The 23820-nt window shown below is 51.9% G+C and overlaps 1 protein-coding gene across 3 annotated transcripts; it reads left to right on the forward strand.

The window, feature by feature from the left end:
- Nucleotides 1–301: 301 nt before the first annotated feature.
- On the forward strand, nucleotides 302–22508 carry MFGE8 (milk fat globule EGF and factor V/VIII domain containing). 3 transcript variants are annotated; one of them, XM_075897064.2, is made up of 10 exons: nucleotides 304–481; nucleotides 6040–6165; nucleotides 6823–6948; nucleotides 8380–8493; nucleotides 9762–9943; nucleotides 11037–11192; nucleotides 12277–12421; nucleotides 15849–16051; nucleotides 18059–18214; nucleotides 19283–22508. In XM_075897064.2, exons 1-10 carry the CDS (start codon nucleotides 409–411, stop codon nucleotides 19424–19426), a joined length of 1425 nt encoding a protein of 474 aa, XP_075753179.2. In that variant the 5' UTR covers nucleotides 304–408; the 3' UTR covers nucleotides 19427–22508. The 3 variants fall into 3 exon arrangements, with proteins under 3 accessions (XP_075753181.2, XP_075753179.2, XP_075753180.2); XM_075897065.2 differs by having other exon boundaries at nucleotides 305–481; nucleotides 15867–16051; XM_075897066.2 differs by lacking the exon at nucleotides 8380–8493 and having other exon boundaries at nucleotides 302–481.
- Nucleotides 22509–23820: the final 1312 nt, after the last annotated feature.

A 23820-nucleotide genomic window follows, 5' to 3' on the forward strand; every position in this document is an offset into this window, starting at 1 on the left:
TGCTGTGGCTATGAACTGCCGAGCCTAGAGGTGCACAAGCTCAGTTACACAGCTCCTTAGCACTGGGTTTGCATTTTGCTCCTTGCTGCAACGGAAGGTCACAGCCATGGACTTTCACTTCACTTCCTTCAGAAGGGAGTTTCCAAGCCCCGTGCATTGCCCCAGGCGTGGGACGTGTGCCCATCCCCTGCAAACCCGCACAAGCTGCTGCGGCTTGTGTTGGGTGCCGCATGTCATTGGCCAGGCAGCGGGAGCACGTGGGGCCGGGTGTCATGCGGGCTCAGCCTCGGAGGGGCGGGCGCCCGTCTGACTCACTCGCTGACTCTTAATCCCTCTGGAGAAGAAGTCGGGACACAAACAGACTCGGGGAGCGACTCCAGCCGGACCGGCGCCGCGGAGAGGAGGGGGATGAAGGAATCGAGCGCTTTGCAGACGCTCTTCGGGGCCATCCTCGCTGTCTCGGTGGTTTTAGCTGTGAGGGGTGAGTTTGGCTCGTAGGCGCAGTGACTTTATATGGGCGAGAGGGGAGAAGCAGCAGTAAGGCCAATGGGGACGTGTGTGTGTGTGGGGGGGGGCTGCCTAAGTCTTGCAGCATGGATCCTGCCCCCCAGCTATGGATCACTGGCCGATCTCCCCTTGCACTGTTTGCCCTGCTCCAGGGAGTCCCAGGTGTCGCACTTCTCAGGGGTGCCGGGGGGTGGGCGTACCCCGCCTGGCTCACTTGTCACTTTCCACCTGCTGTCGCAGCTCAGATTCTGGGATCCCCTGGCTCTGGGACTCGCCTTGTCCCCACGTGGGGGGTGCAGCGGGCCAAGCCGCAGCTACTCAAGTCCCCTTCCACTCTGGCTGATGCTGAAACCGGGGAGAATCGGCCGCCCCGGCGGGACGGGTACGGCCCTATACAGAGAATGAGTAGCGCGTCTGCAATAACGTCGCCGAGACCCGGCTCTTTGCACCTTTTGCACCCGATTCTCTCAGTCCCCCCTTCCTCTGTGCCAGGTGTGTGTGTGAGAGAGAGAGACAGGGCCGCACAGAAACTAGGTCGCAAGGCAGAGACTGTGGGAGTGGCTCTGAATAGGCCCTAGGAAGTTTGGCTCCCTGTTATGGCCATTGGCTACTCCACCCATTAGTCCTAACTGACATCCCATGCCCCAGTCTTCTTCTCTGCCAGAGCTGGGAAGAGAGCCCAGGCGTTTTGACAGATCCCTTCTCTAACTGTTAGGTAACACTCCCCTCTTATAGAAGAAGCCACCCTTCCTTGTTTGTATGGCCCTTAACTGGGAAGGGAGGAATGGGCATGTTCTGAGCGCCGGGCTGGCCACCAGAGGCTGGGCAGTGGTGAGGAGGCTGTACTTGGAGGATAGCAGATAGGAATTAGGTAAGGGGCTGAGAGAGTGGAATATGTGGAAACAGGGAGAGCAGAGGAACAGGATGTGGGATGAAACTGTGGGAGTAGTAGGGAAAAAACAGGGTGAACTCGCTGGACCATGGGCCCAGGGCAGTGGGGGTCATGCAGGTTATGTTGTTAGTTTTCCTTGGAAGAGGCATCCATTTTCCTCTCCTAAGGCAGAGTCTTGGACTGCCCTGCCCTTTCAGCCCAGAGGAACTGGGATATGGAGCCCAGAGCCTCTCAAGACTTTACTTTTGCCTCTCTACCCATTCTTGGGGCCATATTAGCAAACATTTCCAAGCTGGGTGCTCACAACTCCAGCCAAGGCAGCAGGAGTGGGAGGTGCTGCTCAGCTGTAAAAATTTGGCCCCAGCTGTCCCAGCCATTGAGGCACCACAGCTCACTGGCTGCTTTTGAAAATTTGGCCCATCATGTGCCTGCTCAATGGGGTGTAGCCAGTGAGCCCTGCAGGAAAGAGGGTGAGGAATCATCCCCACAGGGAAGAGGAAGCTTAGTTACTTGCAAGATTTAAAATATGCATAAGATTATTGGGAACATCTTGCCCCCACCTTGGGGAGGAATGTGGTTGAGGGGCTTTTCCAGCCCAGACACCTGTTTTGCTGAGTCCTGGCCTCCAGTGCGAACCAGATGCTCCCAGAGTGGAGGCAGCTAGCACAGTGGATGCTTTGGTGGACACACACTTATCACCCATGTATCTCTGTAAGCAGCCTGCACCTCTTCTTGAACAGACCCAGCACTGTGCATAGAGCCTCTGCCAGCTAGTGTGAAGGATCCCTGAGTCTGAATTTTTGTAGTGTCCAGGAGACTTGTGAGAGGGGGAGGTAAATATCTCCCCCTCCTTGATTAATGAAATGGGAAGAGACATCCCAGATTCCCCACACCTCCTTGGCCCTTCTTTTCCCTCCTCTCCTCCTCCTCCGCTGTTGCTCATGGCAGTGCATTGATGGAAGATGAGGTCATGCAGAACCAGGCTGGGCGGCACAGGCAGCGATTTGACCTGGTGCCCAAGCTCTTCCGCTTTCTCAGGCTGGGCTAAAGGAGCAGCAGCAGCTTTTTTGAAGCCTCTAGTTGACACACCAGCCAGGTCCCTCTGCCTCGCGCGCACCCTGCAGACATGGAGGCTTGGGATGTGGGATTAGTTCTGAGGAGCCTTGCTATTAAAAGACTAATTAGTTATAACTCCCTGAGCAGTGGCTTAGGCTAATGAGAGACGTGCTGTTCAGTGCAGCTCGGAGCAGTGCGCTCACAGCTCGTTAACTTCCACACAGGTAGTGGGGTGGGAGCCTATCCCCGGGGGTCTCCACCTGCACTAATTCCCAGCTCTTACACCTGCAGCATGAGTTGGTGTGGCAGAGAGAAGCCTTGTGTCAGGAGGGAAGGTGGCCCCAGTGCTTGGTAATGGGAGGCACAACCTTTTACCCGGAGTTCACCTGTTTGAATCCTGCCCAAGTCAGCATGGAGGGGACCTAGAAATGGTTGCCAGATGTTTGGCAGTCCCTGTGTGAAATGAGCGGGTGGGTATCAGCTCAGCACAGCCAAACCCACTTTCACAGCTAGCTCCTTGGCCAGCAGAGAGGCTGTGGAGTGGTTCCCCTCTTGCCTCTATGGAGGGAGGGGGAGACCCAGCATGTGAGCGCTGAGACCCTGGCTGACAGAATGGGATAGGAGGAACTTGCCTGGTACTTTGTGAACTGCACCTGCCCTCGAAATGGAGATTATCTATCTCCAGGGGAGTATCTCTCAGGCTATGTCTACACTATAGAGGGTTGGTTTTTTTTTCTGGAAAACCTGCCATTTTCCCGAAAAAAAAACATCACTTCCACACTGCAATCGTGTTCTTTTGAAAAAAAAATTGAAAGAACAGAGGGTTTTTTCTAATGTTGGGTAAACCTCTTTCTATGAGGAAGAAGCCTTTTTCTGAAAGAGCTCTTTTGCAAAAAGGTGTGTGTGGACGGGGAAGAGGGAGTTCTTTTGAAAGAAGAGGAAAGAGGAAAAACCATACATGCCCTAGTGGCCATTCCATCCATAGTCATCACAGCTTAAATGCGGGATAGCGTCCATTCAGCGTGGATGCTATCTTTCAAAAAAGCAGATAGCTTTTTTGATGTGCTTTGGCAGTGAGGATGCTCTCTTTCGGAAGAAGTTTTTTTGGAAGATCTGTTCCAGAAAAGCTTCTTCCGAAAGAAGCCTGCAGTACAGACGTAGCCTCAGAGGGCTGGCCCTGGGCAAAGGCCGGTATGCTGCACAGAACCCCAGATGGTGGGAAACAGGTGGGGAGCATGTGGAAGCAGGTGGGAAGACTTCTGGGTACTCCTTGGGGGGGCAGATGCCCCGATGGGTCCTGGGAGCCTCCCCATGCATCCAGGAAATGGGCACAGTCAGGAAGTGCCCTCTGGGTAGATGAATTTTCTTGGGGCATGTGTGAGACATATGGGAGGCTGACCCCTCTTGTGCTAACTTGTTATTTGGAGCAGCAGCTGGCCCTGTCTCCATGCAGTGATAGGCCTTGGGATTGTACCCCCTTAGTGTATGTCTACACTAGCCCCCTAGTTCGAACTAGGGAGGCTAATGTAGGCATTCTAAATTGCAAATCAAGCCCGGGATTTAAATAACCCCTGCTTGATTTTCATCTTCCCGGCCGGTTGTCATTTTTTGAAATTTACAAGTCCGGACTAACTTCCTGTGTATACACGCGGCAGGGATCTGGTAGTTCAAAATAAAGCCCTAGTTCGAACTACCTGATAAACCTCATTCCAGGAGGAATAACAGATAGTTCAAAGTAGGGCTTTATTTCAAACTACCAGGTCCCTGCCGTGTGTAGACGCGGGCAGTTAGTCCGGACTTGTAAATTTCAAAAAGTGGCGACTGGCCGGGAAGATGCAAATCAAGTGCAGGATATTTAAATCCCGGGCTTGATTTGCAACTTTGAATGCCTACATTAGCCTCCCTAGTTCGAACTAGGGGGCTAGTGTAGACGTACCCTTAGCTCTTAACTTTGCTTCTGGGCTTGCAGAGCATTCGTTGCTTAGGAGATGCCGGTTTTTCAATCTTTGGCAAATATAAACTATCTAACTGGAAGGTCAGGTGCTTGGCCCATCTGATTACTGGGATGAGTGCATGTGTCACCCTTTCAGCTCACTCCGTTCTGTTCTGCTCCCTGCACTGCTGGGATGCAAGTCCAGGGGGTGGGAGGAGGAATGTTCACTCCTGCATTTACTCCCCAAGGAGGCCATTGCTGCTTCTGAGCAGAGATGTTAAATTTAGATTAATGGGCTAATCTGCATTGACTATTTGATTAGTCGATAAGGGCGCCTCTGCCTTTGAAGTGTAGCAACAGTCCCAGGGCTGTTGCTACACTTCAAAGGCAAAAGCGCTGTGGGGAGCACAGAGCCTGCCAGTCCCCCACTGACCCTGTGCTCCCTGTGGCTTTTCAAAGCATCAGGGCTGCATAGAGCCCAAGGTCAGCATCCTCCCCCAAGGTCAGAGTCCCTCAACTGACCCTGGGCTCCAAGGGGCACTGCCGCTTTGAAGCACCCCCTCCTCTTTCACCTCTCTTGCTGCCTCTTTCTGATAGAGGCAGCAAGGGGAGGGGGAAGCGACTGGCTGACTAGTGTGTCGACTATCCGATGAGCATTTGCTTATTGGATAGTCGACTAACTGTTCACATCCCTAGTTCTGAGTATCAATACTCTTCACTCCTTCCTCCCAGGGAGCCTCTGATCATTTCACGGCCTCCCCCCAGCCCAGTGAACTAGGAGGAATAAGTTGGAGAAAAGCACATTTCGGTTGAATAATGGAAATGTCCCCAAAGAATGAGATCTGCATGATAGAAAATAGATGGCCTGACGACATAGCTGTGGGGCGCAGAATGAAGAACCAATGTAGGCTGGTCAAGATGGGGAGGAGTCGGTGGTGGGGAAGGGGCATGGGAAGTGGGAGACTGTCTCTGTCAAATGGTAAGATGTGAGGCAACATGCTGGGAAAATTGTTGTCAGGAGCTCCTTGTTGGTTTGCTAGGGCAGCTGAAATCAAAGCAAAGGCCCAGTCCTGGAGCAGGGGGAACTGATGGTTCCCCTTTTCCTAAGCCTCCCCCACCCTCCTGCTCCTAGCACACCTCACCTAGGGCATTGTCCTGCAGTGCTGGAGGAGGCAGCGACATTCAAGGCACATGAGGAGAGCGGGAAATGCCAGGGGGAGTTCAGTTATGAGTGACTTTGATCTCTGGGCAAATCCTAGGGAACTGCAGTGAGAAGGCAGGTTGGGGCCATGGACACAAGGATGTTGGGAGCTGGGCAAGTTCCCTACTCCCAGCTCTGCAAGTGGCCTGTCTGTCCTGACTGCTGTTCCAGTTCTGGAGCATAGCTCTGCCAGTGTGTCTCCATCTAGTCCTGGAGCACCAGCACCCTGAGTGAACTCAGCCTTGTCCTCCCCACCCCCCGCCGCTGTGCCACTGAATTTCAGAATGGGCTGCCCCCAACGGAACATGGATGAGCTTTGCAAAGGCAGGATATCTGCATTTGAATTTTCCTGTAGAATCAGATTTAAGTCAAAGACCTGGGTCTGTAGCTGGCTTGTGTGTGGGTTCCCTGGCAGTTAGGGTTTGTAATGACTTGTGGCCTTGGTTACAGGTGACTTCTGTGATGTGAACCACTGTCAGAATGGGGGCACCTGCCTGACTGGTAGCAGTGAGACTCCCTTCTTCTGTATCTGCCCCGAAGGCTTCGCTGGGATTGACTGCAATGACACAGAGACAGGTACAGCCCATGCGGGAGGGAGATCCAGAGGTTCTGTTCCCTGGAGACCAGAATGTGATCTGCATGTTGTGGTGATGCATCAACAATAAACCAGCCAAGTGTGTGGATCTGTTAGATCAACATGTGCCTTGCAGGCACAAGTAAATAGCAAAGTTCCCATGCCATGACCTCCTCCCCCAGCTGGTTTCAAATTCCCACCTCGCCAATGACCTGTGCAGGCTGTTGTTTAAAAAACTGGTGCCCAAGGACATGAACATAGGTAGATCTTAGAGTCTTAGGATGAGCTTCTTTTCATGGGGAAATAAATGACAGACTGTCTAAGCACATGCCATGCCCTTTTCTAGCGACTGGTCTTTTGCAGGATAACATCTTCCTACTGCTACCAGGCAATGGAGTGGTAGAGCGCTCTGTTATGGAGCTGAAGGTCCCAGTTTCAAACACTGATGACAACCAGTGCAGGCTTGTACCAGAGTCACACACACCTCAGGGGCACTAACAGCCAAATGCAATAATATCAGAGCCAAGCATGTCTTGGGGTCACCAAGTCACAGTAAAGGGCATGCTTGAACCCGAGCCCTTCACCCCTGGAACCAGGTTGATTTTTCCTTATCCTGTTCCCTTTTGACAACTGTTTGCTTTTTCTGTTTCCTTCCCCAGGTCCCTGCCAGCCTAATCCCTGCCACAACAATGGCAAGTGCCAGATGGTGCCCAACCGGGGCGATGTCTTTACCGAGTATGTCTGCAAGTGCCCTGCGGGGTATGAAGGCACCCACTGCCAAAAGAGTGAGTGTGGGCTGCTTCTCCAAGGGCGGGGGCAGCGAGCACTGGCTCTGGGGAGGATGGGGAAGGGGCAGAAAGACCTCAATGCAGGAGGAGCTGCTGAAGTGGGAGGGGAGCATGGAGACCTGGTGTCCATGGGGTGGATTGTATTTATGTAGGTTTCCAATGAGGTCTCTGGGGGAGGAGCTGTAAGTTTCTAATCCAGCAAAATACCCCCTGGGTTTGTTTCCACCAAGGCATTGGATGTTTCTCTCCCCGAAGCTCAGGGAATGCACTAGCAAGGTCTTGCAGGTGACTCTCTCCCCTCACATGCCTCTGAACTTACTTGCTGGCTCTCGTGTCCACTGGCAGGGGCTCTGTGATGCCAGCTGTTCTGTAGCAGCCCAGCTGTCAGACCTGCTCTGAATCATGGGTCCCAGAGCTGCTAGAGTGGGAGGGGAGACATGAGGTGGGGTTTGGAAGCTGGTGCCACTTGGGGTAAGTAGGCCAGCACCAGGTGAGATGCAGGGACTAGAGCTGGGTGGGATATGGGGAGATGCTGGAAGAGATGGTTGTACTGGAGTGGATGTGATTGCTTACTCTTGGTAGGATGCAGGGCCTGGTGGGCACAGTGTCGGAGCAGAGCCAAGTGGGATGCAGGGTCTGACTCCAGGTGGGATGCAGAGTTCAGCAGTGAGTGCCCTGAGGGACCTAGAAAAAATTATAAAGATACTGAGGATAAGGGCAGTGCAATGGGGTGTGTCTGGCCTCTGCATCTTAACCATAGCTTGGCCAGTGGCAGTTCTGCTTTTATGACACCTGGGGCTCTGCCTGCTCAAAAGGAGACTTTGTGCATCATCTGCAGTGTTCAGAGGGACCCTCCTCAGAGGTTCACACAGATGCATAGAACCACCTGTGCCCCTAAGTCCAGTCCACTCTGGTAGGAGTGGCGTAGCTGGGCATCTCAGCTAGAGCCCTTACTCCTGCAAGCAACCCAGCAGTTTGAACAGCTTCTTGGATTAAAGCACTCACCTGGCTTGCCAGAGCGGCTGCCTGCTGATAAATCTGTGTGTGTGTGATGGGATTCTATTATAGTCCTAGCTGTGAAGGCTAGGACTATAATAGAGTTTAAAGAGAAGCTAGATAATTTCATGGAGGTTAGGTCCATAAAAGGCTATTAGCCAGGGGATAAAATGGTGTCCTTGGCCTCTGTTTGTCAGAGGCTGGAGAGGGATGGCAGGAGACAAATCGCTTGATCATTGTCTTCGGTCCACCCTCTCTGGGGCACCTGGTGCTGGCCATTGTCGGTAGACAGGATACTGGGCTAGATGGACCTTTGGTCTGACCCAGTACGGCCGTTCTTATGTTCTTATGATTCCCTGCCCATCCTGTGATGCTGGGTTTGAGGCTGGGAGGGCTGTGGCTCTCTCTCATCTTCACTCCTATCTCCCCTAGATGTGAACGAGTGCTCCTCAGAGCCATGCAAAAATGGAGGCACCTGCCTAGACCTGAGCGGTGACTATGCTTGCAAATGTCCCTCTCCATTCCTGGGGAAGACCTGCCATGTCCGTAAGTCCTTCATTGTGACAGGTGGTTTTAGACACCCCAGCCTCTATACACACACGTGTGCACACACATACATACACACTTCCTGATGCCCCTCTCTGCTCTCAGCAGTACCAGCGAGCACAAAGGGAGGCCTCATGGGTTGTGGTTAGGAAAAAACTGAGGTTGATGACTTTTGAAGCTGCTCAATAGTCATCCATGAGCCCGTTGACTCTGGAGAGCCCAGTGTGAATGAAATTAGTGCTGGGGAGGCATCCCGGAGAGAGCACTGAGTCCCTTATGGAGGACCTCCTGCTTGCCTCATGACTCTGGGATGGTCCCAGATGCTGGGTCACAAACCCATCCCAGAGGGGACTTTCCCTCTTTGAATCTCCGTATATCTTGTTGCTGTGATGGGACAGCCGTGATGGCTGGGTAGTAGAAAAGAGAGCTTCATACAAGGAGCATTCCCTCTTCAGGCTGTCCAGGCTTATGATGGTGGTGAAAAGAACATCTTCTCTGAGAGCGTTCAAGACCACTGTAGACCAACTGTGTCTGAATAAACTTGGTTTGGGAAGTGTTGAGGGCACAACTATGGGAAGGGGTTGGGGTGAAGCCAGATTGGCTGGGGATCAGGGAGAACTAGCCATCTTCTTCATCTTAATGAGGCTCCAAACCAAAGCCCCAAGTGGCCAAAGAAGGTCCCTGATCTGATCTAGTATCCTTTTCATTCCCATGAGACAAGAGGTGTCTCCAGAGAACTTTAGGAATACGATGGTGAGAGTGTTACATTCTTTTTCTCTCTTGTTCTTGTTCTTCCTTGGCTGTGTCTACACTGGGCCACTTATTCCGGAAAATCAGCCGCTTTTCCGGAATAAGCTGCGAGCTGTCTACACTGGCCCTTGAATTTCCGGAAAAGCAACGATGCTCTACTGTACAAAATCAGCCGCTATTCTGGAAAAACTATTCTGCTCCCGCTCGGGCATAAGTCCTTATTCCGGAACACTGTTCCGGAAAAGGGTCAGTGTAGACAGCCCAGTAGTCTTTTCCGGAAAAGCGCGTCTACATTGGCCACAGACGCTTTTCCGGAAAAAGGGCTTTTCCGGAAAAGCAGCCTGCCAATGTAGACGCTCCTTTTCCGGAAAAACTGAAAACGGAATAGTATTCCGTTTTAAGCAGTTCCGGAAATTCATGCCAGTGTAGACACAGCCCTTTACTGATGACCTACCCACCTTCTTTTCATCCCCAATCTCCCACCCTTCTCTTGCCCCCATTCCCTTTCTCTGCTCCAGGCTGTGCCGTTTTGCTGGGCATGGAGGGAAGGGCCATTGCAGATGCCCAGCTGTCAGCTTCATCTGTGCACTATGGGTTCCTAGGCCTGCAGCGCTGGGGTCCCGAGCTGGCCCGACTCAACAACAATGGAATTGTAAATGCCTGGACCTCCAGCAACTATGACAAGAGCCCCTGGATTCAGGTACCAGCTGGCTGGAACACACAGACTTTCTCTTGGGTGGGTCATTGCAGAACAGGCTTCTTTTGAAGCCCCAAGCACTAGACCAGGGGTGGGCAAAAGGGCAAACGGGTTGATCCAGCCTGTGGAGGCCCTGCCACTCCACTGACCCCAGGCCAATTAGGGCCTGAGGGAAAGACAGTACAGAAAGCTTCCTCCCACCCTGCCAGGAGCACACCACGCTTTGAAGCGCTGCGCGCTGCTCGCAGAGTAGGAGGAGACGCCACATGCTCCCCCACCCCTGAGCCCTGATTGGCCTGGGGGTGGGAGATAAATGCAAAGTTTCCTCTGCCCTTCCCCTCACCCCCCTGCCCTGTGAGAAGTGCACATCACTTTAAAGTGCCGTACGCTCGCGTAGGGCGGGGTCAAGGTGAAGGAAGTTTTGCACGGCTCCCCCATCCCCAGGCTCTAATTGGCCTGGGAGCGGGTGAGCACGCGAAGCTGCCTCCCATCCTGTGAGGAGCGCAAGGCACTTGTAACCGTGTAACAGCTGAGATTTTCAACGCTTACACAATTACCCACTTTTTAACATCCCTAATGGGAATGTGAACCTGCTGTACTATTCCCTGCTGAAATCTCCACCTTGGAGTAGCCATGTCACATGGACATCCTCCTAATGTTAACATGACTCATAGAAGGAGGTGTCTCAGGGCAGCATCCCTTGTGGGTCAGCTGGCATTTCTTGATGATGCAGGATGCTCCATCTCCTGGGAAGTGGTACTCAGGGAATACCCTCCAGTGTACTCTGTTGGTACAGCTGGGCATCCTTCCCTCCTTGACCAGGGGCCTAGATCATGGTGTTAGGTTGTGGGGAGAGGGAGATCTGCATTGAAACAATGGGACAGCCCGCAGATGGACAGACCACCCTCCACAGGGCAGTCACTTTCAACAGTACTAAAGCTGAGTTGGTTCTCAGGAGTCCAGCTGGGCTGCAGGTCACACAAACCTAATACTCCATGGAAGGCCTGGGAGAGCAGGGTGTAGTGCAGCCTCTATTCTGCGTTAGGCTCTGTCGCATGCTACCTGCCCATCTGAGAAACCTTATGTTGTGCCGTAGGCAAACCTGCTGAGGAAGATGCGGCTGACAGGGATCATCACACAGGGTGCCAGTCGGGCAGGCTGGGCAGAGTACGTCCACTCTTTCAAAGTAGCACACAGCCTGGATGGGCGTGTGTTTGTGTTCTGCAAGGATGAGATTCAGGATCGAGACAAGGTGGGTAGTTGCAGTAATGTGCCAGCTGCCTCCGCATGTGGGAGGGAAATGTGGGGGCTGTATCAGCCTGGAGCGAGGAGGATGATATCCTGGGAGCGTTGGCACATCTGCATGTTACCACTGTGAAATGGTGGGAGCTTTGTGTCCCTTCTTGGGGTTGGCATTTGCTTAGAAGAGATGTTGTGTCTTTGCAGGAGCTGCACACAGGACCGTTGGGTTCTCAGAAAAGTATTGGGAACAATAAATACCAGTAGTTTCATAATAATATCAACAGTTGTACACAGCTGCACACAGGCAGAGAATCGAATATCCCAAGTTTGCTTCGCTCTGAGCTGTGGGTTCTGATTCACAAGTTTGTGGGCAGCCTCCATGTACGATGTCTCCTGTTCAAAATGTTTGTCAGTCTATCAGGGAGCAGACACAATACCATGTGTAACCAGCCACACAGCAAAGAGAGTAAACAGTGACCAAAGTGAAAAGTATGCAACTCCCTAAAGGGGTTGATGATTTGTTCAGCTCCATCAAATCTAGTCCACAGATACATTTGTAGAGAATGGGATTGGTCTTCAAACAATTTGCTAGAGGCGCTGAACTGGTAACAAATAATTCAGGCACTTCTACTGTATGGTACAGTATACATTACTGTATAGGTGTTTATTTACAGAACCAAGAGCACTCCTTCCCTGTAAGTCAGCTGGCCTATAAACTTACCGACTAATTGACAGCAGTGTTACCAGTTTTCTTGATTTTTCTCTGATAGATCTTGCAATAATTGGTGTATTTCTTAAAACCTAAGTGGCTGTGATCCTGTGACTATACGAGAATTTTGGTTTGGCAACACTGTGACTCTCCAGAGAATATCTGTGTTGGTGATGAGTTGTGTTCTGTCAAATGGCTTTTTCTGTTGAGTCTACAAATGCTGGGTTAGGGTTAGGGTTAGGGTGTGCAATGGGCACACACCTCACTTCACATGTGTCATTTTAGTAATATGGTGGACAAGGATATGGGGGAGAGACGGGATGAGGACTTGATATTGGCCCTATTCCTGGCCATTAAACACTCATCTTGGCCTATGCCATTGCAGGTTTTCCAGGGGAACGTGAATAATGATGGCATGAAGACGAACATGTTCAGTCCTCCGATCACAGCTCAGTACATCCGCATCTACCCTGTGGGGTGTCACAGGGCCTGCACACTGCGCTTTGAGCTGGTTGGCTGCGAAATGAATGGTAATTGTCTACCCTGGGCCAAGGATATGGCCTGCTGCTCTGGGGCATTCACTTTCCTGTCTTACAGATCTCTGAGGCGGATGTGCATGTACACTAGGGATGGGCAACCTAGGCTAATGAGTGGGCCACATGAATGGCCCTCCTTCATCTCAGTGGACTGCAACATTGCATGGTCTCATGGGATGGAGTAGTTTTGCTAACTGCGCTTGCATGCCTAGAATTTGCGGGGTGTGCCATTGAACCATAGCAGCACTTTGCAGAGGAAGCACAAGGCTCTCACAGGCATTTTTGTATGCAATGGGCACACACCTCACTTCACATGTGTCATTTTAGTAATATCGGTAGGAAAAAAATGACGCAGATGGAAACCAGTGAAATCTGGCAAGTCTGAATAGGCAACAGTAAACAAAATGTCTTGTGGGCCACACGTAAAACCTCAGGTTGCCCACCACTGTTATTCACAGCACAGGCTGTTACCTCATCAGATCACACATGTTGGGCTGAGTCAATGCTTAGAAAATGATTTTTAAAGTTACCCCAGATGTAGAAACCAGTTCTTGAGACTCAGGTCTATGCCCTTAGTATATCAGTGGCATTTAGGAGGCATGGTGCAAGGAGTGGTGTAGGCAACTTGACAGAGGGTGCTATCACCTCAGAGTCATTACTGACTGCAGTGCAGGGCTATCCGTGCAGGGCTATGGGATGTGGTGTTGGCTATGGGATTTGGTGTTGCCTTTCTGACAAGGCTTGATGACCCCTGGTTGTCAAAGATCCGTTAGCTCGTTTCATGAACATTGGGGTATTAACTCCAGGGTTTCAGCCAAATCACTTCTTAGATAATGACATTCTACTCCCTAAATCCTTCCCAGGCAGTCTCAATTGGGGTCTTTCTTCACTCTGTCCCAACCCCCCCGAGCAGCGCTTCTGTGCGGCTGTTGAACAGCTGCTGAGATAATTTCTCTGTAGTGTCTGCAAAATTCTTCAGGATCAAAGTCCCCTAGAAAATGTAATTTAGCTGTAGTAGGCTCAGCCAATCCAATTTCTCTCTTGCTAGCTCCACATTCCTAACATGACACATGCGAGGCAGCGCTTGGCACAGTGGGTACTGTTCTGAGGTTCTGGATTGCTCCAGTGGGGAGCCAGGCTTGCTGTTTTCGTTGAAATGTACCTTGTGTGTTTGTCCAGTCAGGGCATGTCTAAACTACAAAGATTTTTCCAAAAGAGGATATGCAGATTCCTGGAATTTACATATATTCTTCTGATTGCATTTTCGAAAGAGGATCTTTCAAAAATGAAAGTCATCTGGAGGCATTTTTTTTGTGAAAAAAACAAAAACCACCTTTTTTGAAAAAATTCTTCCTGAAAAATAAGATTTACGCATTTTTTTCGAAAAAGGGGTTCCCCCCCCCAAAATGCATCCAGACTACTTTAATTTTCGAAAGATCCTCTTTCGAAAATGCGATTGGAAGAAACCTCTTTTGAAAAAGCTTTGTAGTTTAGACGTGCCCTCAGTGTTGTCAGGGAGGCTGGGAGCAAACCTTTACTGCCTGGCTGTTGGCCCCCGGTGTATTGCTAGCGGGGTTGGTGCAGCCATGTCACAGCTGTTTGCAAGGTGCGGGAGGCTCTGTGGGGTATAGTGCAGTGGAAGGAGGAGGTGGGAATAAGCAGGTTGGGATAGAGTGAGGCGGGGCTTGGAGGAAGGAATGGAAAAGGGGCAGAGCCTGGGACAGAGCTGGAAGTCCTCCATGCCTGTGGCCACAGTCCATGATAGAACAGCTCTGGGGGACTGAGAGGCCTCTATCTCTAGTGCTATGACTCTTCCAAGTTCACTGTATGTTTTGTGCCCTTGGAACCCTGCCAGGACCCCAGTAGTGCTTGGGCTCTGCCAGGGCCCAGTCCCTTACAGAGAGAGGTGAGGAACCTGGGGGAGAGCCCTTCAGGAATATGGCAGAAGGGGTCCAAGCCCTGGGAACAAGAGCAAGCGACAGGAATTAGCCCAGAGGTAAGATCTGGAGTTCATCTTCGGGAGCCTTTCAGGGAAAGGGAGTACTGCTCGCAAGCTGGCAGGTCTGGGCCCCAGCTGCTTTGGCACTGAGAGCTCAGGTCTCATTCCACATAAGGGGTTTGTGCTTTGGTTTTCCATCCCCATCCTCTGCCCCAGTCTTCTCTTTGTCTGCATCAGTGCCCACAGTGACACCCACCGGTAACAATGAGAAGTGCGGGGCTGATCCCATTTCCTGGCTGCAAGGTTACAGTAGGAACTGGCCCATGTAACAATCCAGATAGGCTTTTCTAGGCCAGGGAATGGGAGAAGGAAACAATACCTTGCCCCTGGAGTGGATTCTGCACATAAAGCCAGGGAGCTGTGTGCTGTGCTGTGTTGAGGAGAGCAGAGCTTCCCCCCGCCCCCCCCCCCACACACACAAGGGCTGGCTGAAACAAAAGACAGGACTATGCAGCACTTTAAAGACTAACAAGATGGTTTATTAGGTGATGAGCTTCTGTGGGCCAGACCCACTTCCTCAGATCAATTTGTGGAAGAAAATTGGCAGGACCATATATACCAAAGTGATGCAATAAAAAAAAAGTGAACACATATAAAATTGACAAATCAGATTTTAGAATGGGGGGAGGGGAGGTTAAGGGGGAAGGTTAGTGTCTGTGAGGTAATGCTTTTACAAAGATTATCATTACAAAGATAGCTTCCCCAATTATCACTCCTAATATCATTACCTCACAGACACTAACCTTCCCCCCTCACCCTCCCTGTTCTAAAATCTGATTTGTCAATTTTATATGTGTTTTTTTTTATTGTATCACTTTGATATATAAGGTCGTGCCAATTTTCTTCCACAATTTGATCTGAGGAAGTGGCTCTGGCCCATGAAAGCTCATCACCTAATAAACCATCTTGTTAGTCTTTAAAGTGCTGCATAGTCCTGTCTTTTGTTTCAGCCAGACCAGACTAACACGGCTGCATCTCTATCACTATACAAGTTCAAATTTTAATCACATTCTTGGAGGGAAAGTACTGAGAGTTGTCCTTGCAGCCCTCCTGCAGCAGGGGGCGCTGCCACACAGTGAATGGTCCTCTCAGGGGAAATTAGGTATAAGGTAAATGCAGAACTGAAAAAAAAATTAAACTCGCCCATTTCAATGGCTCTATTGCTTTCCTGAGAGGGCCTGGGAGTTTTGAGGTCCCAGCTCTGTGTGCTCAAGGCTCAGTGCTTTCTCTGTCTTTGGCATCTCTGCTGTCTGCCTTTGTGGTCTCTGCTCTTTGCATCTTTGGGGTTGTGGTCTGTATAGCTCTGGGATTCCTGGGACTGGTTTAGTATCTCATATTTCTGGGTCCTGCTCTATGTTGTTTGGGATGACGATGCTGCTGGACTCTTCCCTTTCACTGTGTCTATAAACCATTGTGTTACAGTGTATTTCAACACGGCAGGTTGTTCGGAGCCACTGGGCATGAAATCCCACCTGATCTCTGACCAGCAGATCACAGCCTCCAGCGTCTTCAAGACATGGGGCATTGATGGTTTCACCTGGTACCCACATTACGCCCGTCTGAACAAGGCAGGCAAGACCAATGCCTGGACCGCACTCAACAATGACCAGTCTGAGTGGCTGCAGGTGTGTCCCCTTCACCCCACAGTAGCTGTGCCAGCAGGGAGGTAGGGAAGTCTGGTGATATGAGCATAGGCCTGGGGCCAAGGAGTACATGAGCTCCAATAGCAGAACTCATTCTGATTCCCACTGTAGCCTTGAGCAAGGCATCTGGCTCAGTTTCTCCATGTGTAAAAATGGATCTAATAGTCCATTACAGCTTCTTGAGGAGCCATATATTTCTATTGTGAAGGCCTGGGTGCAGGATGCTTTGGGGGTCCTTGTCAGGGGAGCTTGAATCTTGGGCAGAATACGGGCAGTGGCTGGAGCCTGTTTCAGAAAGCCATGTGTTTGCTGTGCTCTGTGCATATGGGATTGCAAACGAATCTCAGGAAGGGATTCATTGACACTTTGGACTCCCCTCTCCCCAGTTTCCTACCTTGCGATTCTCACCTCTTTCTATCCCTCCCTGTTTTCTAGGGGTCCCCTCTGCACCCCTGGATCTATGTATGAGGAACTGGAAGCTGCTTGTTGGGAGTGGCTGTCAGAAACCCTTGTCAGTCCCATCACTTATCTCTCCCCCCGCCCCCATGGTCAAGATCAGCATCCCGGTTCTATATGGATCAGGCCATGGGAGCTTGGCTCAGTCGTCCCTGTCCTGTGCTACATGCCCCATGCCTGACTCTTCTGCTAAGAATTTGATTCTGCTGTGTGGCCTCAGTTGCTGCCTTGTGTTCTTTTTTCAGCCAGCAGAGGGAATCACAGGGGAAATGCTCAGCCCTGTGACTACTCCAGAGCCTGCCTATAGCTTAAGTGCTGGCTCCGGATGAGCTATGGGAGGGGACAGAAACTCCTGGGACACATGAATCTATCAGAAGCGATGAGGAGTCCTGTGGCACTTTGTGGTACATGCATCTGACGAAGTGGGTCTTTGCCCATGAAAGCTTATGCTCCAATACATCTGTTAGTCTGTAAGGTGCCACAGGACTTCTCGTCGCTTTTGCAGATTCAAACTAACACAGCTACCCCTCTGATACATGAATCTGTCAGTTTTCCTGTCATTATCCCAGGCCCCAGCTCCTCCCTTCAGGTGATTTCAGAATCCTCGGTGGTGGCAGCTTAGGCAGAGAGAGTGAAGAGCCAGGCCAGAGAGTGTCTCTAGAGAGCTGAGAAGCCAATCCTGCCCTTAGGAAACAAGCCTTCCAGAACTGACCTTTCCCAGCATTTGCCTTTATCTGATTGTCCCTGCAATGTCACAGCATCTCAGCCTGGGTCCCTTTACCCTTCCTTCGTGGGGGTGTCTCTGGCCCTATGAGATCGTTTGGCACATAGTCCGTGTACCCGGACTGCAGCTCCTTCTGGGTAACCCACCTGCTTGTCTCCACGCCAGCCTTCTGCTCTTCTTCCACGTTCCCTCGTCTCCCTCCTTCCCACCTGTGAGGAAGCTCAGCACTAGTGAGGCCACCCAGGCTGGGGGAAGGCAAAGGAAGCTTTGTATGCTTACGTTGGAGTTGCTCTGGGGCCTAGGGCACATTGCACGGTTCACTTACCGCTCTGCTGCCCAGAATAGTTGGAGCCCGAAGAGCCCTAGCCATTCCCTCGCCTAACCCAGAGCTGCTTACTCCTGTCTTTGGCCACACTCCAGCACACCCTCATACCAGGTTCAGTGTGGGGTTGCCTATATTGTCTCTGTGCCATTTGTGCAGAGGGGGAATTCCCCAGGGAATGCACTGTGCTGGGCTGTGGGTAGAATCTGCCCATGTTCCCAGTCAGACAGGTTGGTGTGTGCAGTGAGCTGTCCTAGGCAGTGGGTGATCTTCACTTAGCAAAGCTGCACAGAGCCGGAGGCTGTCCATGCGAAGCCCAGGACTGGAATAGCAGAGGGACTGCTGTCAGGCCTGAGGGCCATCAGTAGAGCTGAGTGGATGAGGCCTGCAAAGCTCCTGCCTCTCCCAGCTTGTCTCTCTTGGGACCTGACTCACTTTGGGGGCAAAGCGAGTGGCACCCTTTGAAAAAGCCCCGTGTCTCTGGCAGGTCGACCTACGCACACAGAAGAAGGTGACCGGCGTCATCACTCAAGGGGCTCGAGATTTTGGGCACATTCAGTATGTGGCAGCCTACAAAGTGGCTTACAGTGATGATGGGACGTCCTGGACGGTTTACAAGGACAACAGGACAAACAGCAGCAAGGTGTGTGCAGGGAAGGGGCTTTGGCAGCACAGGGGGAAACTACAAATTCCAGCATTTCCAAAGGGGCTGGAATGGGCAGGCGCCTAGATGGCTTATAGCAGCAGAGGAGTGGCATCACCAACCAAAGAGCTGCTGGTGCCTAGCTCATATCTCAGTGCCTAGCTTATCAGCAGCTGCACCTAGTGTTTAATGGGGCAGACATGATGGGGCCCGTCATACTGACCATCCTTGCTGTGTACAGGCAATCCCCAACTTACGTGGATCCGACTTATGTCGGATCCGCACTTACGAACGGGGCTTTCTCGCCCCGGAGCTCACGGGCGGCTGGTCGCCACCCGTTTCCTCCGGGGCGAGAAAAGCTTCTCCCGGTCTCCCTGGTCTGCTGGGGGGTCCAGCAAAGCCGCTGGACCCCCCCAGCAGACCAGGGACACCCAAGGAAAGCCACCCAGGCAGCGGCTTTGTTCGGGTGTCCCTGGTCTGCTGGAGGGGGTCCAGCGGCTTTGCTGGACCCCCCCAGCAGACCAGGGGGACAGGAGCAAAGCCGCCCAGGCGGCAGGGGTCCCGCCACCTGGGCGGCTTTGCTCGGGTCTCCCTGGTCTGCTGGGGAGGGAGGGTGCGCAGCTAGTGCGCCCCCCCCAGTAGACCAGGCTTTTGTTGCGGGACGCCTCGGGTAGAGCAGCTGGGGTGCTGCCGGGTTGGTCCTGTGGGAACCTACCAGGCAGCGCCCCAGCTGTTCTGTCCCAGGCTCCAGATTCAGCAGCTGTTGAAACTGATCAGGCTGATTCCAGGAAGCTGGGGGCAGAGCAACTCTGCCTCCGGCTTCCTGTAGTCAGCCCCTGGTCAGTTTCAGTGGCAGCAGCTGAATCTGGAGCCAGTTCCGACTTACATACAAATTCAACTTAGGAACAAACCTATAGTCCCTATGTTGTATGTAACCCGGGGACTGCCTGTATGTGGGGGGCAGGGCACTTGGAGAGCTCCCCTCCTACAGTACTTTTCAACCCAGCAGTGCCTCCTTTTCCATGGCACCTGCTCCCTAAGCTAATGGTTCCTTCCCTCTCTCTGCAGATCTTCCAAGGAAACACTGACAACACCTCTCACAAGAAGAATGTTTTTGACGTGCCCTTCTACGCCCGCTTTGTGCGCATTCTGCCCATGGCGTGGCACAACCGCATCACGCTGCGCATGGAGCTGCTGGGCTGTGATGAGTAGTCAGCCAGGGAAGGTGGCGTGGAAGGCAAGGACTGGGCTGCCCCTACCCCCCAGCTCCCCACTCCTGGCCCTTCCCCTGCACTCCTGCTGCTGTAATGTCTCCCTCTCTGTGTCTCAACCATGCTGCCCCGTGACGGCTGTCTTTGGTTCCTGGTCTGGCAGAGGGGAGAGTTGGAGAGGGGCAGAAAGTGCATGACTGTAGCTGGTAGAAATGTCAAGGGAGGACTCTGGGTCCCCTCTGCCTTTGCTTTAGAAGAGAATGTGATGGCCCTGTATGGGTGGAGCTACTATGCTTGCACTAGCATGCAGAAAACCATGGAGCTCTCTGGCCCCACAGCTCTGCACTTTAGGGGTCTGTCCCAGGTGAGGGGCTTATGCCCTCTTAGCCCCTGCATGATGGTCCAGGTATTTCCCACCCAGGCCCTTATGGGACTCTCTGCAAACGGGCCCTAGCGACCTCCATCAGATCCTGAAAACTACTCCCTCTTTTAGCTCTGCTTCCACTGAAGGGCCCTTAGCACTCAAGAGCTTCCTGGTCTCCATCAGCATACAGGGGAGCCTTTGAGTGAGATGCCCAGGAGCTCGGGGCAGGCCCCTCCACTCATGGCCTCAGTCTCTCAAGCATTGGCAAGTAGCGGGCTTCCCCCTGACCTGTGAGTCGAGGGGAGGAGCTTCCAGTTCTCTGGCTCCTAAAGTAATTCAGAAGGACCTTTGGGAATAATCTGTTGCTGTAAGTGCACCAATCATCCCCTGCTTGCAGGCTGCTGCCCAGCTGCCATATTGCTGCGGGTCCTGTCACTTCAGGACAGTGCCAAGGGAGTGATGAGAAGGGGCGAGAACATGGACCAAGTCAGAGGACACAGGGCACGAGCGCAGGCAAAAGCCTGCACTGGATTCAGACAGGGAAGCTGCCCTGTTCCCTAAGGGCACATGCATGGGAAGATCTCTGCTTGCCAGTGGGGGAGCTGGGAGAAAGGGGGGGGGGCATGAGTAACTGCTGTTGCAAAATCTTGTGAGGGAGCGGGGTGCCTGACCCAAAGTCCAGCACCTGCCCATAATGTCCCAGGGTGGACACCAGTACTCATGCTGCTTACAGACCCGGCGAGCACAAGGACAGGGGCAGTGCTACCTGCCTTCCTTATACTTGTGGTCCTAGGAGCCTCACTTCTGAGCACCCTGCTGTGGCTGGTTCATACGGGAGAGCCCAGTCAACCTGACAGTCACCACCAGTCTCTCATCCTCCATTGCCATCCAAACATGAGGCCCGTATGCCTGCCCAGGCAGTCGTCGTTCCTGGGCTCTAACCACTGAGGTACCTCATGGCAAAGTCCACAGCCCAGACTCTCCTGGAGGGCAAAATGCTGGCCCCAGCAAACAGTTTGTCCATGGTGCTTTGTGGCACCGAGTCCCATGATGGTGCCCAGCTAAAGGAGAACCCAGAGATTCTCCAGCCATATTTCCTGATACTGCCTCAATTCTACCATGCCAAGGCAAGGGGGGGGGGGGGGCGGGGAGCAGAGCAAGGCAGAGGCAGCACATAGAGGAAACTAGCCTTGTGGTATGGAGCTTTTACACCCTTCTGCCGTGCAGGGAACTCTGTAGCCGACAGCAATCCCCATGATACGATCCTCAGCACCGAGTCAATTGACATGTTGCATGACAGCCTGGAGTGGGGACTCGTTATGTCCTGGTTCTGAACCAAACTGCTGCCTTATCACTGCAGGGTGCTTGGAGCATTTGGTCTGTACAAAGTGTGTGTTGGGGAAGGGCACTTAGTTTGCTCTGTGCTGCTGATCTGCCAAGTCCCATTGAGGCTGCTCAGTTTGCATATTAACTCCCCTTGCTTTCTCGTGACAGTCCCAGGCTCAGCAATGTTTCTTCCTTCATCTTGAGCAAAGGTTGCCCTCAGTGGGTTTGGTGCCCACCACAGCCTCATCATGCAGTCCTGGGTGCCTGCCCTGCCCTGATTCACATTGTCAGAGCAGTGCTTACCCATACACAGAATACGCAGTTGTGTAGGGCACCTGAAGATCTGGGGCACCACTGGGTCTTAATGTCTATCCAGCTGCTTCCTCCTATCCCTGTTCTGCGGTTCTGCTTCCTCTGGAGAGGATCTAGTTATCTTAAAAATGAACAAGCCTGCCAGCCCTATTAGCAGAACACGGAACCTGTGAAAGAGCCATTCAAGTGGTCATGAAGCCATTTAATAGGCATTTGCCAATGCCTGCCAAGTTCTGAATTTACTATTCTACAGAAGCTTAGTTTAAAATTTGTTTTAAAAATATTTCATTAGTGTGTTGCTGAAGATTGTAAAATCACATCTTTAAAATCGTCATCCCCTCCCCACACCAGCTCCCATTGGGCATATAGTAGTACCGCATAGGGCCCCATAAATCCTAAGGGCAGCCCTGTACATTGATACCGTTTCTGATTTTATTCTGAGTCATGTTACTTGGTGTTTTCTCAAAGCCCCAGCTCCCGGAGTCAGCTGATTGCAGGAGACTGCTCTCATTTAAGGAGAAAACCAAGTAGATTCTTGCCTTCCTGGTTGCAGAGAAAAGCTTGAAAACATGATCATTAAATGCTCCAAACTCAGGACAGGCAGAAGAACCCAACATGGATTATTCTTTAAATCTCAGGATTTTTAAGACCAAATGGATTATTTTTTGAAATTCATGATTTTTAAGCCAATCTTGTGATTTTAAGGGGGGAGGGAGGGAGGCTGTCTCATGAGACTTGAGTGCTTTGGAATGGCAATACTGGGTCTATCGATGCACGCTACATGCTTACAAGAGTGAGAGTGGTGGCAAATGGGCACAGTGTGCCCCTCACTGACCTCACAGCATGGCAACGGCTTGGCGCCTGGCAGAGAGGAGCCTCTAGATTTGGGATCAGTCCCAGCTGGCAGGAATGTGTGTCTCTGGTGTGGTTCTGACGTGATGCGCAATGCAGAACTGGACTATCTTCATGTATGTTTCAGAAGGAAGATGGACTGTTTGTGTGAGGGCATGAGTGAGTCCCGGAAGGGAAGACCACACACCCTGTAGGAGTGTCTGACAGTATTAAAAGCTGCTGAAACTCATGAGTGTCCACCTGCTTCTTTGGGTCTGTAACTTGGGTTTCACCTGGCACAGTGCTGAACACGAAACAGGGTTCTGCCCTGCTCCTCTGCCCCTTCTGCTGCCCACCCCCACCTCTCCATTCCATCGCTTCCTAAGCCCATGTCCCATCCTTGAAAAGCACCATGTGGCAGAAATTCATGGAGGATAGGAGATGTCCCATGTGTCTAAGGACTGGGATTACCCACGTATCTTTGCTTCAAATGCACCACACATAGCCTGCCAGCATAGCATGGCCTCAGCCGCTTGCCTCCACAGCACACCTGGAGTGAGGCCAGGAATTGGGCTCTCTTAGTTCCTTAATATGTCCCCTTCAATCTGCTATCATATAATTACTCAATTCACTAGATCAGAGCCCTCGTGCTCCCTAGAGCATCCACTGTCCCAGCTGTCGGCTCCCATCTGGGAGCTCCCCTGCTTTCCCAGCTCTCTTTTATCTTCATAAATGCTGGGGCCTGGGATTAGAGTCCATTTGCTCCAGCTGCAACCTCCTTGCCTTGGATATGAGTAGGGGTGACGGGTGCTTCTTAGAAGAAAGGTCTGAGGCAAATCTGCAGCTTAAGAGAAATTCCTCTGCTCGGGGGAGGCAGGAAAAGACTTAATCTCAGAGGGCCAAGAAGTCTGGTTATCTGTCTGCAGAGCTGGGAGCTAGGGAAGAGAGTAACAGGACCTGGCAGGATTGGAATTGGTCAGCAAGGGGCAGCGGAGGGGAGTAACATCTCAAGAGCTGATGGGACAACAGGAGGCCAAGTAGAAACTGGGCTAAGAGGGACTCCCCCAGCAATGTTCCCTCTTAATTTTTTCCATCCATGGGCAGAATTAATGTTCTGTGCACCTATAGAGAAACATGCTGCTGGCTGTGGGTGCTCTGCTAATCAGCTGGGCGGCATTTGAATCTCCTGAGTGACCACCCAAGCACACCGACAGGGAACATGGAATACTGTCCCCCTCCCAAGCTTTCTAGTCACATTGTGCTGCAAATCCTGTGGAAGGGGATGAAAAGGGGCTGTTTCTTGGAGGGAGGAGGGGAATTCTGACCAGTCCAGCTCAGGCAAGCTTCTTGTTCTCCTGAACTTCTATCCCCTGGCCCAGCAGATTCTAGGCTGCTGACTTGACTACTGAGAGCATGGCTCCCATGACTCAGGGCTGTGGGGAAAACACCATCTGGGGCTGCCTCAGCAGTGGTTCAGGATAAAGGATTTGACTCCAGGCAAAGGTTCAGGCTAGTGTCTCATCTATCCAAGTCCATCCCTCCCTACATGTGACCAGATTTCT

This window comes from Pelodiscus sinensis, chromosome 14 (assembly GCF_052426305.1).
Source record: "Pelodiscus sinensis isolate ZL-2025 chromosome 14, ASM5242630v1, whole genome shotgun sequence".
Lineage (NCBI taxonomy): Eukaryota > Metazoa > Chordata > Testudines > Trionychidae > Pelodiscus > Pelodiscus sinensis.